The sequence below is a fragment of the Akebia trifoliata genome, chromosome 9 (assembly GCF_017979445.1).
Source record: "Akebia trifoliata isolate Shusen 1 chromosome 9, ASM1797944v1, whole genome shotgun sequence".
Lineage (NCBI taxonomy): Eukaryota > Viridiplantae > Streptophyta > Magnoliopsida > Ranunculales > Lardizabalaceae > Akebia > Akebia trifoliata.
This window is the reverse complement of record NC_141383.1, coordinates 19,355,138-19,373,091: the sequence shown is the minus strand read 5'-3', so window position 1 is coordinate 19,373,091 and position 17,954 is coordinate 19,355,138. Positions and strand designations below refer to the sequence as shown.

Below are 17,954 nucleotides of genomic sequence, written 5' to 3'. Positions count from 1 at the left end.
TTTATTATTATAATGAGAGAAGGTGGAGTGGAAGTGGTTCAACACCAAAATTTGGATTTCAAAAATGTCCCCACCTTGACATTTAAACTTAATAGAATTACAATCCCTACCGTGCATGTTAGTTTTCAAAATTATAGAATTATCACCTTTACTATGTAATGTTCAAAATCACCTTTTTAATTAACATTTTAAATTACAAATAAACCCTTCAGAGACATGCGCGTTTGCACATGCCACCTTTTAGTTTAAATAAAAAAAATTAATAATGATATCGTCGTAAGGTTTAGGGAGTTTTTTAACATTAGTATCTTGTTGTAAAGTAAACAAACTTAAAATATTGAAAATTATAATACTTTTAAGCATCAAAGCAGTAAAATTTAAAATGAGATTTTACTAAAGTCAACCAATTTGAGGTTGTCCATCGAACATATAAGTGAGATGAGAAGAAAATACAGATTTTCCATAGATTAGTTCTTCTTTAATTTCCTAGGGATCAACACCAGTTCTCTAGGGATTGGTTTCTGTTGGGAAGCTTTAGGATTATCCTCCTATTTCAGCCTAGTTTGATGGTGATCATCATACGAGATTGAGGCTAGTATTTTCCTTCAAAATATGTCAATATAAAATGTAAATGTACTTATGGTTTTATTTAGTATATTTGTAAATTTATTCAATTTAAAGGATAGTTCAGACCGGATTATTTCTTAGTACGATAGTCCAAATAATTTAGAGTCGTGATACACTGCCTGTTTTGGACATTGGGTTCAACACTGCATTAACATGGCAGTGCACAAATGACCATAAATTTCTTTCCTCGAGATACAAGTTAAAAAAGTAATGGCTTGGCAGTCCAATGCAGGCAGTCCATCATTTTCCAATAATTTATATAACTACTCTTCATAAAATTACAAAGATAAACGAAATAACATAAGGGTGAAATCCAACGGTTGGGATAAAACATGAATCATGAGGGATACATTTAGGGCTGCCAACATGTTGGCTTGGTACTGGATTAATATTACTCCAATATGATCCGAATTTTTTTAAACATGTATCCGATTCGATTGGATTAATGAACATGCGAATCGAATCAGATCCATTTCATTTCATCCTTAATTCAAAATCGATTTGTCTAAAATAAACCTTATTTTCAAATTATCAATGTTTAAAAAATTTAAATCATACAAATGTTTAAAAAAATCCACTTTTCAACTACCAATATAGAGGGAAACTAAGACATGTTATCTTTATGTATTTATATGAAATTAAGAATAATAAAAAATATATTAAAATATGTTCGGATTTGATTTTTTCGGAGCGGATTGAGATACATTCGAATCAGACATAAAATTGTATCGAATCTAAGATTTCAATCTGAATCCGATCCAAAGATCCATTTTTTTTTAAATGTTTTTTCAAATCAGATCAGTTTGATCTAGTTTAGACATCGAGTATATTTCAGATCATTACTAGCCGTAGGTACATTATATATTACTACTATAAATCTCAACTGTTGGATTTTGTGTTTTATGGGTTGGGACGACCTGATTTTTTATGAATTTTTTTTCATGAATAAACATAATAGAATTATACTTTTTTTAAATGTTATTTGCCCCATTTTCAGAATTAAATTGAGAATGCAAAAAAAAAACACATTCCCAGAGTACAACGAAGCCCCTGTTTCTCTGTTATCTCCCACTATTTTTGCACTAACATAAAGAGATTTGAACACTAAGATATTATGCCTAAGACGAGGAGAGAGAGAGAGAGAGAGAGAGAGAGAGAGAGAGAGAGAGATTTTAGAATTGTAAGAAATCTATGATTTTTTTATGTCCATAAAAGGATTTTCAAATATGAATTTAAAGAGTGATTGTGTCTCTTTGAATATACACCATGCCTATTAAGGGTTCCTGTTAGATAATCACACCCTTTTGGAATAAACACCAACAGTTGTAGAAATCTTATTGACCAATGGTCAACTCTATTTGACTCATGTTCATACCTATTAACAAGTCATTGCGTGGTCAAAAACCATTTTGACTCGCAGTTTTGACTATGATCAACTACTCAAAACCATCAATCATCTTGATCATTTATCCAATGGTCAATATCGAATATTGATGGCATACTTAGAAAATAGGAAAGAGCCCCCAATGCTCCTAGCAACAATGTGAAGTGCAAACTACGCCTCTAAAACGCCCTAAATGCCCAATTACCCTTTTGCATGTTGCGTGCTTGCACATGCGCAAATACGACGGCAAGCCGCTGCTATATACAACAAATTTTTTTATTAAAATAACAAATATTATATGTGAGGAATCCTTTATAAGTTTGAGACAAATCTTACTCCTATTCCATGTGGAACTAAAAAAGGTAGGTGTAAAGTTAAGTCTTAGTATAATCTAATTGGGAAATATATCTTCTGGTGTTCTTAATTAACTTATTGTTGGAATCATAATGGTAAAAACAGGTTTACAATCAGAATGATTATATTTTCTAAGGAATTTTTCAATATAATGAGATTGAGTTAATGATATACAATTATCAGTTCTTACTAACTTAATTCTTAGAATTACATCCGTTACTCCCATATCTTTTATTTTGAAATAAGAAGACAAAAATAATTTTGTTTTTATTATGTATTCTATATCAGTACCAAAAATAAGCATGTCATCAACATACAAAAAAATAATTACTCTAAAAGAATAATTAAATTTACTTTATACACACTTATCTGATTCATTAATTTTATAATCATTAGACAACATTACTTTATCAAATTTATCTTGCCATGATTTTGAGGCTTGTTTTAACTCCTACAAAGATTTGACTAATTTGCAAACCTTGTGTTTTTGTCCTTTCGTTATAAAACCTTCAGGTTGATTCATGTAAATTTTCTTAGTTAACTTTTTATTGAAAAAAATTGTTTTATCCATTTGGTGGATGGTAAATTTATGAATAGACGATAAAGCTAACAAGAGTCTAATAGTAGCTATTCTAGCTATTGGAGCATAAGTATCAAAATAATTAATTCCTTCCTTTTGTTTAAAGCTTTTAGCCATTACTCTGATTTTAAACTTATCAATAGAGTCATTGGCTCTTAACTTCTTTCTAAAAATCCATTTACAGCCTATGGTTTTTGAACCAGGGGGTAAGTCTACTAAGTTCAAGTATTATTTAATAAAATGGATCCCATTTCATCATTAATTGCTTCTTTCCAAAATGATGCATCGATAGATGACAATGCATCATAAAAAGAAGTGGGATCACCTTCAACATTAAAAATAGGATAATATTCTGTCTTTATTTCGTTTATACTACCTTTAACTAAATATACATAAAAATCAGACCAAAAGAAGTTTCCTTTTTAAGTATTTTACTTTTCTTAGGTTCAATAGATTCTATTGAATGATCAACAAATTCTTTTGGTTCATCAATAAATTCAGTTTCAGATTTTTTTATTTTCGAAAGTACTACTCATATCATCATCAATTATTTTATGATATGTATAAAGAATATTCTAAAAAAAAATCAGCATCTCTAGATTCTATAATTATATAAGAATTTAAATCTAGAAATCTATATGGTTTACTATGTTGTGCATAACCAATAAAAACACATTCGGTTGCTTTAGGTCCCAACTTAGGTTTTCTAACATAAGCAAGGCACCCCCACATTTTAAAATATCTTAAATTCGATTTTCTATTAAACCAAAGTTCAAAAGGAGTTTTGTTACTTTTCTTAAATAAAACTCTATTTAAAATATAACACGAAGTAAGCAAAGTTTCCCCCCATAAATTATAACGTAAATCAAAATTTATAAGCATAACATCTAACATTTCTTCTAGAGTTCTATTTTTTCTTTTTGCTAAACCATTTTATTGAGGAATACGAGGGGCTAAAGTTTGGTGAATAATACCATGATTTTCACAAAATTCATCAAAAGGACCCGAAAGGTATTCTCCACCCCTATCGCTATTTACAATCTTAATAGATTTGTTTAATTGATTTTCAACTTCTGCTCTAAATATCTTAAAATTTTCAAAAGCCTCATTTTTAGTTCTTAACAAATAAACATATGTATATGTAGAGAAATCATCAATAAAAGTTATGAAATATTTCTTTCCTCCTTGAGTAGCAATATAATTTTTTAAGTCTCATACATCAGTGTGAATAGGTCCAAGAATTTTTGTGTTTCTAACTACTTTGGCTTGAACACAAGTTTCACATTTTTTTAATCTATTCAAAAAATTACATTTTGGAATGAGTCCTAAATTTATCATGCTTTTAATAGAAGCATAATTTAAATGTCTTAATCTACCATGTCACAAATTAAATGGGCCAATCAAGTAAGAAGAAGAATTGGAATTCTTGTTTATTTCATCAGCTACATTTAAGTTAACCATCCCATTATAAGAACAACCCTTTCCTAAGAACAACCTATTTTTCAACAATACTAATTATTAGATTTGTAAATCATTTTGATTTTACTTTTATTAAAAATGTCACCTAAAGCAAGATTTTTTTCTCATATTAGGTACATAGTGAATTTTAGTCAAAGTGATCACTTTTTCGGAAGTGAATTTTAGATCCATAGTTCTTATTCCAATGACCTTTGCTATGACTGAAGTGCCAAGTTGGACTGCCCATTCATTCATTACTTTATAAGAAGCATTTCTATCATTGGAAATATGAATCGTTGCACTTGTGTCCAACCACCAATCTTCATATTTCATTACCAAATTTACTTCAGTGATCATGGCTATGATCTTGTCCTCGGTTGCATTCATTTGAGATGGATGTTGTTGCTTTCAAAGGCGACAATCTCTTGCGAAATGCCCAGGTTTTCCACAGTTGTAACAAATACCCTTATTTTTGGTCTTGTACTGACCGTTTTTGGAATCAGATTTCTTCTTGAATTGATTTTTCTTTTTATATGGTTTCAAACCCTTAATTGATTTGGGTGCTCTAGAATTAGCATCCCCAACCATATATGCTTTAGGATCATTTTTTTTTTATCAGCTTTTGAATTTCGAAGTTGTGATTATTCTTCGATTATAAGATGACGTTGAAGTTGAACCAAAGACCAGTTCAAAACTTTGTTGATGTTTCATCTTCTTTTTATAGTCATTCCAAAACAAAGGTAATTTAACAATAATCAAACCCATTAGAATTTCCTCTTGAAGATTAATATCGATAGATTTAAGTTGACTAACAACAAGTTGTAATTTATGAACTTGAGGAAGAATAGGCATATCGTTCTTCATCTTAAATTCCATAAAATTATTAATTAGGAAAGTTTGATTACTAGATTCTTCAACCCGATATTTTCATCTAAAGCGTACCAAATTTCCTTAGCTGAAGTGATATTATTGTACATAACATTATTCAGTGCATTCAGAATGTAACCTTTGCATGTAAATTCTTCATTTTTCCTCCTCTTGCGTTCTTCGACTATAACATATGTTTCTTTTAGATTTGGTGGAGACAATTCAGGCAGATTTTTGTCAAGAATGTATGCAACATTCAATGTTGTGAGAAAGAATAACACCTTTTATTGCCAACGAGAAAAGTTTGATTTTTCGAATCTTTCTAGCCTTACAAAGTCTTGATTCATCATTTGGATTGATGCTTCCATTTGAAAACTAACATTTAAAATTGTTGTAAAAAAATTGTAAGGAACTAATAAAAGAAGATTGATTGTTCTTCGAGGCACGTTGTAACTACGCTTTCTTTAAATGTTATTTGTCCTCTTTCAGAATTAAACCTAGGATGCAAAAAAGGATTATAACAAACACGTTCCTAGGATACAACGAAGCCCCTGTCTCTCTGTTATCTCCTAATATTTTTGCACTAATAGAAAGAGATTCGAACACTAAGATATTATACCCAAGACGAAGATATAGAGAGAGAGAGAGAGAGAGAGAGAGAGAGATTTTAAGATTGCAAGAAATTTGTGATTTTTCAATATCCATAAAAAGATTATAAAATTTGAATTTAAATTGTGATTGTGTCTCTTTGAATAGGCACCATGACTGGAAAGGGTTCCTGGTAGATAATCATACCTTTCTAGAATAGACACCAACAGTTGCAGAAACCTTGTTGATCGGTGGTCAACTCTATTTGACTCATGGTCATACCTATTGACAGGTCATTGTGTGGTCAAACCATTTTGACCCGTAGACTTGATCACGATTAACCACTCTGAACAACCAATCATCTTGATCGTCTATCCAATGGTCAATATCGAACCTTGATGGTATACTTAGCAAATAGGAAAGAGCTCCCCAATGCTCCCTGCGAAAATACAAAGTGCAAAGTATAACTCTAAAGCACCCTAAACTCCCAATCGCGCTTTCGCATGTCATGCACGTGTAAGTGCACGAATACTGCGGTTAGCCGCTGCAACATACAACAAATTCTTTATATTAAAATAACAAATATTATAAGTGAGGAGTCCTTTATAAGTTTGAGGTGAGTATTACTCCTATTCCATGTAGGACTAAAAAAAAAAGGTGTAAAGTTAAGTCTCCACAATGTGAAAATTGATTTATTGAATATTCTTGGATGAATATTACATGAATCGTTATAAGATATTTATAGGAATTGCATCAACCAAGATAGAGAAACTAACTTAACATAAATATTTTAATTTATTAAATTTTTTAAATGTAGAATATCCTAATTGATATTGCTACATATATTATTCTCCATCATTCCCTTTTATTTTGAGATGAGATACATTGATATGATACAGTGTATTTCATGTATCATAATATATTGCATCTAGTTCTCTAACATCCTCCCGCAATTGCATGATCCTTTGAAGAAGGAATCTACAATTGATTTCTCTGAATAATTTCCCTTGATCTCATTAAGTGACATGTTATTAGATTGTCAAAAAATCCAATTTTACTTCTTAATGGTCACCGCTTGTCTGTGAAGTCCATCACTGTTGCATCTCCCTCCTTTTTTTTTCTCGAGTCTGTCGGAGTTAGTGGCTTACGAGATTAGGTCTATCATGATCTCTCCCAAGAGCAAAGAAATTAGGATTGTGCGATTTAAATGAAAGAACTCTCATTGGAGAGATTTGTTTTATAAGAAAAAAAAATAAGATCGTAAGAGATAAATGTACAGACGGGGGAGATTTGTAGAGAAATAGAAGGAGATGTGGTTTTATTGAAGAAAATTATAAGAATAATAAAGTAAAAAAAATGGATTTAGGTTTGACGATGGCGGTGACGCCATCGTTGAAAAACAACGCATCAGGATCGATATATTCAAGAGAACTTGAGCTCTAATACCATGTGAAATATGATTTTATTGAGAATTCTTGGATGAATATTACATGAATCCTGATATGATATTTATAGGGATTACATCAACCAAGATAAGGAAACTAGCCTAACATAAATATTCTAATTTATTAAAACTTCGTAATATAAAATATCGTAATGGATATTGATACATATATTATTTTCCAACATTTCCTTCTTTTTGAAAAGAGATACATTGATATGATACAATGTATTGCATGTATTATAATATGTTGCATCTGGTTCTCTAACACACAATACTAAATTTTTCAAAGAAATTTAAATTTCCTACAAAACATTTAAAATTTATAAAAATACAAAAGTAATTTAATGGTACAACTACTTTTAAACAAACTTTTTTTGAATTTCCAACTTTTAGAAATTTTATAATAAATCATTAACAAATAAATTACTTTTAGGCAAATAAATCAAAATTAGATAGAAAATTTCTAACACACGAGCATTATTTATATTTATTAAAGACCTGAAAAATTACAAATATTTAGTAAAAAATAGGATTCCATGATCATGTACAAGAAGATAGAAGTATGAGCAAATTCTTGGCGATTTTGAGAGGTGGATTATGCCTTTTAATTGCCACATTTTGGGATGTTGATTCCTTCATGACTGATCTATAAGTAACTGTCACCTTCTTCCCTATTACATCCACCACCATGGACTCTGTCTCTGCTTAGTCATAAACCAAACATGCCATGGTTACTGGTTAGGCCATTTCAGCTATGTATACATACAAGGTCTGTCAATGGATCGGATTACCAAATTGGTACTGAACCGATAAGAACTTTAGCACAATTGGATCTTTTCAAAAACCGATGATCGGATTTACAACTTAAAGTTTCAACCAAATCGATGCAAATGTCGATCTTTTTGAAGGACAATTATGATTTTCTTAAGAAAATTCTTTTGGGATCAAATATTACTAATTAATAAATATTTAATAATATTTTTATTGAAAAAATAAAATATTAATTTGGAGAAAAAATAATTAATCTTAAAATGAAATATTTCTCATTGAATAGTAATAATCTGACTATCCCACGTGAACTTCATATTTAAATAAAGAGAGATTTTATTGCCACACCAACTTTTGCTAACCCACCCAATTCATATGTAAATCATCAAAGAATTAATACACATTTGAGGCGGCATTAGCCAAAGTTGGTGTAGCAATATAAGCTCTCGTAAATAAAATATGTAATCTTCGAGGGAAAAGTCAAGATTTTAGCCTTAGAGGTTGAAGGCAAGGGCATTTTCTATTAATCTATAAGAAAATACTAAAGTCAAGGGATATGTCATTAGTTTGAAATCCGAAAGGTATCTCAAATAATTACCAAAAAGGAGGAGAGGGTATAAATAAATCACCATAAAATTTAGTAAGAAAGTCCATATAAAATTTACCTTTCATTCTCGAAATCATGTCGGCTACCCTCTTCTGGCACTCCATGCATCCTAAATCTGCTGTGAGAACAACTTCATGAACCTGTTCTCATCACATCCACCCAAAATTCTTCAGAAACTCTTAACAAACATGTTTTTAAACTAGAAATATTTACGAAAATGTGACCAACTTTTGACGAATTTACCTTTCCGGCTCACTGTTCATTTTAATTACCAAAACGTGAATCAGGAACAAATTTGGCGGTTTTAAATTGACTATTTCATAAGTTTAAAGTGACTATTTCGTAGGTTTACTTTGCAAAATTATCACTCTAAACCTGCGAAATAATAACTTTAAAACCTGTGAGCCGGAATCATAAATTCATCAAAAGTTGATCATGAAATAGTAATTTACCCTTCAAATTAACGAGCTGAGTTGACTCAACCACATTGAATTTTGAGTTGCCTCAGTATGACGGATTATGTGGTAGATTTAATAGGGCCGTCTATGGATTGGATCAGACCCAAAATTTGATCTATTTCAATATAAAATATACAAGTTTCGATAAAGGGTTTCGGTTTCAATATGGATCTAATCCGACAAGATTCTGATTTGATAACTTATTGGTTTGGTTTTGGCTCATCCACCTCTTGACCCGATTTGAAAATTTGTTTGAAATTTATAAAGGGACCGACTAGTTGCACACAAACCTTCAAAAAATAGTTATTTTTATAACTTCTCTTTCAACCTATTAAGTGCATTTCATTATGGTGACCTAGGGTTTAAAGCTTATTAACCTTTTCGTGGATTCAACTTCTCAACTATATAAATTGTAATGTAAACATGCTTGCTATATATCTGAGAATTTATTATAAAAGTTATTGAACCAACAATAATTTTTGTGGTAGAAACAGGGGTGGAGCCATGATTTTATTGTAGTGGGGGCAAACTATAATTAATGGTACAGTTAAAAAGTTGGAGTATGAATAGTTTTGAGGAGAAATTCAAAGATTTTTGGTTGGAAGTTGAAGAAAAGGTTATTTAAGTCTTTTTCAATTAATTCATGAGAGAATGGCCCAATCAAGAGACAATGTCATCTTCAAAAACTGTAAGGGGGTTGGGGGAAAAATTGGAGGGAGGTGATGGGGTGGGGACAAATAAGGAGGGAAATGAGTGACTGGGGGCAAATGAGAGATGTATTTTACTTGAAAATATAGGACTATCTCAAAGTTCTATGGAGGCAATTGCCCCCACAATCTCCTTACTAGCTCCGTCTCTTTTGAAGGGAAATAAAATCAACAAAGGAGTGAAACATTTTTATATATATTATTCTTGGAGTGCAATCATTCAAATGAAGTGCAAAGGGAAAATTTTAAGTGATGGGATGCAATTGGTAGTGTGTGGTGTGCAACTAGTTGGTCCCTTTATATATTGACTCGACTCCGACTCACTTTGAAATTATTAAAGTAGAAAGGAAATAAAATCAACAAAGGAGTGCAACATTTTTTTCTTTATTATTTTTGGAGTGCAATCATCCAAAATGAAGTGCAAAGGGAAAATTTTAAGTGATGGGGTGCAATTGGTAGTGTGTGGTGTGCAACTAGTCGGCCCTTCTATAAATTGACTCTACCTCGAGTCACCTTGAAACCCTTTCGAGTTAAGTTGACTCGACGAATTCTAAAAACCAAGTATCTTTTGGTTGAGAACGAACTCCTACTGTATTCATTTTCCTAAATGACGATTTTCCAAGGAAATCAAAGTTTTTTTTGTGAGATATAATCCTAGCAATTGTAGAAAACAAATTTCCACCGATTCATTTTCCTAAGAAATTTGATTTCCATTATTAAAAAAATTCCCTACAATCAAACAGACTCAAATATTCTAGAAACATAAATTAAATTAAATATAAGTTCTAAATCCACAGAGAGAGAGAGAGAGAGAGAGAGAGAGAGAGAGAGAGAACTAACAAGAGGCATAGCTAGTGATTCAACCGAAGCGAGTGTTGTTCCACCAAGTTGTAGTCTCTTAGACTTGTTAACTCTCAGTTTCTTCTTCCCTTGATCGACTAGCGTCATAGTTACAGTCTATTATCCTTCCTTCCTTCCTCACACCAAAGCCTACAAATATAAATATATAATTGTCTCTGCTTCACGGTTCGATCTCAGCTCATCTACGTACAAGAGAAGTTTTTAAAAAAGTAGAAAAAAATATCTGAAGCGACCGGATCACATTGATTGGGCGTTTTCAACTTTTCAATTTGTATCTAAAAAAGGATAAAAGAGAAGAAGAACATGTAAGAAAAACAAAGGCTTTTATCCCGATAATGCCCTTGTAAAGATAGGACACGTGGCAGGAATCAGGGTCGTTAAAGTATTTAATGTGAGGAAGTGGGCCCAACATGAGCCTTTGTTTTCTTTGCTGGCTGAGTGCGCAAGACAACGTCACAACCCCTTCTTATCAAAGAAAAGATACTTTTTTATTTCTTTTTCTTGGTAAGAATTATTGTTGAGAGGTACCGTAGAAGACCAACTTGCGGATCCAGATCACTAATGGACAGTTAAAAACGACTTATACTGACCCACTTGACCCTAGAGTGATCGTACAGAGAATCTCTCTACACTACAAAAACAAATATTTTCTTGTATGTAGGACCTTCAATGTGGGCCGGGTAGGCCAGGATGTTGGACGATCTGTACTAATTAGGCTTCAAAATCTTAATCAAGCCTGGCCCATCTAATGTATCAAACAAAAAATTGTCTACTATATCCAAACTTGGCTGGGCCCATTAAGTATACCGATTTTATTTATATTATAAATCCATATAATAAAACACAATGGTGGAGTCTACTTCATTTTTTTCTCAGGAAAAAACTTTCAATTTTATTTAGGATAATTATAAAAGCACCCCACAAATTAATAATGGCAATCCACACTATAGCTGAATTATTTTGTCTTATATGTGTTAAAATTTTTGAAATAAATTCATTTCAAAACTTCTAATCCCATCAAAACAAGTTCAAGAATCGTAAATCGTTCATTTTTTGTAAATCAATTTTGATGTGGTTAGAACTTTCAGAATGAGCTGATTTTTGGTGAGGATGATCTCCTCGTCATATAGATTATCCTCACAAAAAAATCAATTCATTTCAAAACTTTTAACCCATATAAGACAAAACAATTCGACTATGGTGTGGATTGCCCTTATTAATTCGTGGGGTGTTTTTGTAATTACCCTTTTACTTATTTTCCTTTTTCCTCTTTTCAAGAAGAGCAATGCTCGGGTGACATAGGGATTTATTGTGATTCTCACATTTCTGACGTGGAGGTGGCCACATAACCGTAGATGCTTTTATTTATATCTCGATAAAAGACATCTATGGTTATCACATCAATGCAGTGAGAATCACAGTGAAAAATAAAGTCCCCCAAGGATTTTCCTTTCAAGAATACCATTCCAAATTGATTGTCTTTCTTCTTTTACCTATTTCCAAGAATACCTATTCATTTTATATATTGTCTTTCTTCTTCTTCCCTTTTTCAATAATACCCATTTTCCTCTTCTAGCACCCTTAACCCAAAGAAGATGCTTGTGCCAATAGGTGTTGGGAAACTCTAATAAAATTAGAGAGCTACTATTACCCCCACCAACTTTTGTTAATGCCACACCAATTCCTATATATAATCATTAAAGAATTGCATACAGTTGGTGTGACAATTGCAACTCTCTAAAATTATAGTATAATTGATTAAGCCAGACTGTTCTGGCCAATGAGCTTAGTACATCAACATCATCATCAAATATTTATCTAAAAAATTAGGATTGGATGAATGAATATTCTTTAGTCATTTCTTTTTCAAGTCTTTTTTTTTTGGTTAATCACTTAATTGTCTCAAATCATTTTAATTTATAGTTAGATGGATGATTTTGTAATAAATAAATAAATAAAATGTGTAATAAAATAAAAACTTTCCTCTCATCTTTAATTGTTTATCAACTGAGGTGGAGATTTGACTCCTATTTTGAAGAAAAATAACATCAAATGGCTCTAGACAACTATCAATGGTGCATGATTTTATTTTTTTAATAAAATTTGAAAGTCAATTCAAATATGATCCGAACCTATTAAGACTAGAATTGGACAAGGCCGACTTACACCCAAGGGGTTAGGACTGGTCTTAGGTAGAACTCACCTCTTTAGGTCTAGGTTAGAACAATCTACTTGATTGCTAATTATAGGAATTGGCTAGTTGCACACTATCCATTACCAATTGCATTCCATCACTTACAAGTTCCCTCTTGCCCTCTATTTGTATGATTGCACTCCAAAAAAGAAAAAAATATTACACTTCTTTCTTTTCCTTCTTTCTTCAACTATGCCTACCAAAATTATTGTTTGTTCATAAATTTGTACAAAAGAGATTGGCCAAATTTCTATCAATTTCCCAATAGATCAAAGCACATTTCCAAAAAATAAAAATCATTTTAGCTCAATCAATTAATTATCTTAAACCAAAAAAGACACACCTACAACAAAGAAGATGAAGAAACAAGTTATCCTAATGAAGTGCAACTCTCAGGTTAGGATAGATCATTTTTGTTTAAAGAAAAAAAAAAGAGGTAATTTTTTTAAGATTCGGGTGCAATCAGCCACTAGTTGTGTTCAACTAGTCGGTCACCCTAATAATTAGTCTGATTATGTACATTTTCATGATTAATTTTTAATCATTATTTTATTTTAATTTTTGTATCTATATGCCCATCACATGATAGGCTGAACATTCAGGTGGTTGATAAGGAAGTTTTAGGGGAATACATCAAAATTTGTGTTAGGTAGGATTACAAATTTACTTTCGTACTTGTAAATTGGTCAGGAAGAAAGTCCCAATTTAACAAAGAATAGGATGATCTAAACCATCCTATTTACTCCTTTAGTTTGCTAAAAAAAAAAAAAAATCCATGAAAGGTAGAAAATACACTCCACCATGGAGGATCAAAATTTGATACACTACCCTCTAAAAAAAACACATGGCACACTTAACTTGGCCATTCAAATGAAAGCTTGATCAACCTCACACACAAATCAGTCTGATTGGTCAATTCAAACCTTTCGATTAGAGTATGTATTTTTTTTTTTTTGTTTTTTTTTTGGACAAGGGTTTGGAATCTATTAAATAGCGGCTAAAAATCGCCAATCAGAGACGTGGGTTAAAATTCATGAGCATGTGGACTGTGGATGTTATTTTTCATTGGGTACCAATGGGCGACACGTGACACATAGGAATTCGAGTTTGGTGTGAATATCCAATGATAAGCTCGGTGGTTCGGTCACAAACCAACTATGAGTTTTGGTCTCGGTTGGATACAATTAGGGATTAAATCAAAAGTAATTAAAATTCTAAAAAGAAAAATTCTCAAAAGAGGAGGAATGTATGAGGACTGGATATTGACTAGATACATTCCCAAATCACTAATGAAAATCTACCTTTTAAATTAGATAAATATCAAATCGGTAATAAAATCTAAAAGAATCCTAAGATTTCATCTCTAAAAATAGATGTACAAAAAGATATGAATTCTCCCCCTTTTAAATTTGATACTATTTTTGTATTAAACTTCTGACTTGGATGTTGCGAGACATCGTCATAGATTTCAAAGTAGTACAAGTTTTTATATCTACAATTTGGTATTGTTCGTGAGAATTCTTACAAGGAGAAACGACCAATAAATGGGAGAAAAATTATCCAAAAGATCAGTCGTGAATTTATGATTCTTGATCTGACACTATCGAAGAACGAATCGTAATTTTTTGATTAGATTCTTCAATGTTCGAGGTTGAACAAATATGTATTTTTCAGATCCATATCGATTGCACCAAAGGTAATTTCTCAGATGATTGTTGGTGGAAACGGTGATGCAAATCTTGTCATTGCCATCGTGAGATGTATGTATATTGATTTGATTCATTAAACATCACCTGAGGGGGTAAAAACGAAATATGAAGCCTACCCTTTGATAGAGATGAAGTCGTTGTCCCAACCACCAAAATCGTGTTAGGACTTTAGGCCCTATTATAAAATCAACACTACTTTAGACTTCTATAGGTTTTAGAGTTTTAAAAATGTTTGATGATAATGACAAGTTAAGAATTCTAAAAAGTTTAGAATTATAAGATTTGACAATATAATATCTAAATTGATGAGCACAGGTTCATTTGTAAAACACCGCACAATAACATGGAATGGTTTCAATGGGAAAGGATTCAAACTCAATGCTTGACTTAACATCAATTTTTGATGTGCATACAAATCCTATCTTGGTAATAAAGTAAGGATAGTAAGAGGTTAAAAAAAATAAATAAATAAAAAAATTTGGGTGTATCCATAGGCACTAAAATTAATGGAAAATAAAATATAAAATTTGTAGGTGCCAATCCGATTTCACTCGATTTCGGCTCTTTGAGTCAAATTTGTTATTTCAAACTTAATTGAGTCATGGTACTCAATTGAATCATGTATTATTCAATAAATAAATTGATCGAGTTAAGGGATTTGATCGAGTAAAGTATTTAATTAAGGAATATGATCGAGACATGAGATTCAATTTATCATGAACTCGATGAATCAAGAAACTATTGAGTTAGACCGAGTCAAGGGACTCCTTTGACTCAAGTAGCTCGACTTTATTTATTATGAATTCGATCGAATCAAGGGATTCCATCGAGGCAAGAAAGTAAATCTATTAATCTAAAACTCGACTGAGTCAAGGGACTCGATTATGTCAAGGGGCTTCGTCGAATCATGTGACAAATATTTGGGACATTAACCGAGTCAAGGAACTCAATGGATTAAAATGGAAAGTTTATATATGAGGGTTTAACTCGAGCCCGAGTCCAATTCAGAGGACTAATTTGTTAAAGGCCAACCAATCCCGACTCGTGGGTCTTGACTCAACAAATTGAGTGAGTTTGATTTAGGAAATCGATTTATATGTGGGATTCAATCAAATTACGTTGTTTTAGACAATGACACATATCAACAACATTAGACTGAAAACTTATTATTTTATTATTTTATGCAATTATTACTATTTTGTATCCATATTACTTCAAAAAATGTAGGTCGAGAAAAGACTTGACAAAACTCAACTCATATGGAGAGTCCGATCCACATCCTAAGTCGGTCGTGCGAAATTACTTAGCGCCAGATTCGATTCATATGGGGAGTCCGGTCCATATCTTAAGTCGATCGTGCGAGACCACTTAGAGTTACACCTGACTCATATAGGGAGTCCGATCCACATCCTAAATCGGTCGTGCGGGACAACGTAGCGCAAAACTCGACCATATGGGGTTGGTTTAGCGAAAGTCTTGGTCTGTTATGGAAATCGACCCCAACTATGTGGGGTTGATTAGTGAAAGTCTTGGTCCATTATGGGAGTTGAGCCCGACTGTGTGAGGTTGGTTTAGTGAGAGCCTTGGCTCATTACGGGAGTCAAGCTCGACCGTAAAGGAGTTGGCACACATCAAAAGTCTTTGCGTATAAAGGGAACCAAACCTGATCGGTGGGGGTTAGTCATTCGCTAATTTAAACGTAATTCATGAAAGAGCTAAGCCTGACCAATGAGGGTCGGGCTAACTCGTCCATGTTTTTAATAATAATTGATTCGTAAGATAGCCAAGTCCAATCATTGGGGGTAGGTTTAATTGATTTTTGTTCCAAGCTTGACCATAGGGGTTATGTTTATTGGCTTAGGAGTTTTGGATCACGATGGCACCAAACTTGATCGATAAGCGAAAAATGATGAAAAATTAGAAAAATAGATAATGTATTTATAAAGGAAAAATACCTCGAAGCATGTGACAAAACTAATGATTTAAATAAACCGAGGTAATTATAATCACCACATTTTCGAAGGTGAAATAGTTGGATGACACATGGCATGGACATTAATTGAACAGATCTTAGACCTTGAAATTTTTTTTGTAAGGTAGGTGGTCATGTGTCACATGGTACTATTCATTTATTCTCGGGCACTTTGACTAAAAGTCCGAACCCTCGAGAGGGGTATTGTGTAGGATATTTTTCACTGGATACCAAAGGGAGACACGTGGCACTTATGGTTTCGAGTTTGGTGTGAAAATCCAAGGGTAAGTTCGGTAGCTCGATCACCAACCATGAGTTCGGGTTTTGGTTGGATACAATCAGATATTAGATCAAAAGTGGTTAAAATTCTAGAAAGAAAAAATCTCAAAAGAGGAGAAATGTATGAGGACCAAATATTAACTAGATACATTTTTAAATCACCAATGAAGATCTACCTTCTAAATTGGATAATGGTCAAATCGCTAACAAAATTTAAAGGGATCCTAAGGTTTCATCTTTATAAATAGATAGGCAGAGGTACAAAAAGGTATGCGTTCTCCCCCCTTTAAATTTGACACTATTTTTAAACTAAGCTTTTGACTTGGACGTCAAAGAGGTGTTGTTGCAGGTACATCTAGGAGAACGAGAAGAGGAAATCGCGAGGCATCATCACAGATTTCAAAGTAGTGCAAATTTTTGCATCTACATGGACCTAAAAAAAGTTTGCCACACAACATTTTTTCAAGAAAAGTGGATCAAATTTGATCCACTTGTGGAAGAATATAGTTTACCCTATAAAAATCTGTAGATAATGAAGCATGTGAGAAGAAAATTTGCTTCACCTTAAAAACTCCATATGTTTTGGGATTTTATTTGGAAAATGCTGAAGTAACATGAAAATATACATCGTTTCTCACGTCATTGACGTGGATGCTTTTATGAAATCATAGATGCTTTTCATACGAGTGAAAGGCATCTATGGTTATGTGTGCATCACCACATCAGCAATGTGAGAATCGATGTACAGTCAATGTAACTCCACGACTCATTTTATTTTGAGAGTGACCCTACTATGTACTCCATGACTTTGGTCATACATTAGGAACTAATGTAAAATGACTCAAATACCTCATCTTCAATATTTGACCACTTGTTTTTATTTATTATTAAAGTCCATCTTCAACTTCTAGAGTGGAAAAAAATCGAATGTATGTTCATCTTCAACCAAAAGATACTGTCAGCCATCAAACGACAAGAACAAGACTAGGAGGTTGAAGATGATAGCTATTTGGAAAGAAAAATCAGGGATTTCGCCAAGAGTTTGAATATCATAGGTTGAAAGAAGATTGAAGAGGTTCTACAGTTTCAAAAATGAA

General features: G+C 32.3%; 1 protein-coding gene across 2 annotated transcripts; it reads right to left on the bottom strand.

The window, feature by feature from the left end:
* Window positions 1-5,989: 5,989 nt before the first annotated feature.
* Window positions 5,990-10,971, bottom strand: LOC147394517 (uncharacterized). Of its 2 annotated transcripts, none has more exons than XM_086454864.1 (3): window positions 10,683-10,971; window positions 8,736-8,817; window positions 5,990-6,402 (listed from the first exon to the last, which is right to left on the bottom strand). In XM_086454864.1, exons 1-3 carry the CDS (start codon window positions 10,788-10,790, stop codon window positions 6,365-6,367), a joined length of 228 nt encoding a protein of 75 aa, XP_086310990.1. In that variant the 5' UTR covers window positions 10,791-10,971; the 3' UTR covers window positions 5,990-6,364. The 2 variants fall into 2 exon arrangements, with proteins under 2 accessions (XP_086310990.1, XP_086310989.1); XM_086454863.1 differs by lacking the exon at window positions 5,990-6,402 and adding an exon at window positions 7,763-8,003.
* Window positions 10,972-17,954: the final 6,983 nt, after the last annotated feature.

Coding starts and splice junctions, on each gene's coding strand:
- LOC147394517 (XM_086454863.1), bottom strand. CDS start 10,790: ATGACGCTAGTCGATCAAGGGAAGAAGAAACTGAGAGTTAACAAGTCT. Junction 8,818..10,682: donor AATCACTAGCTATGCCTCTT/GTTAGTTCTCTC, acceptor TGATGAGAACAG/GTTCATGAAGTTGTTCTCAC. Junction 8,004..8,735: donor CATGATTTCGAGAATGAAAG/GTAAATTTTATA, acceptor ATGACTAAGCAG/AGACAGAGTCCATGGTGGTG.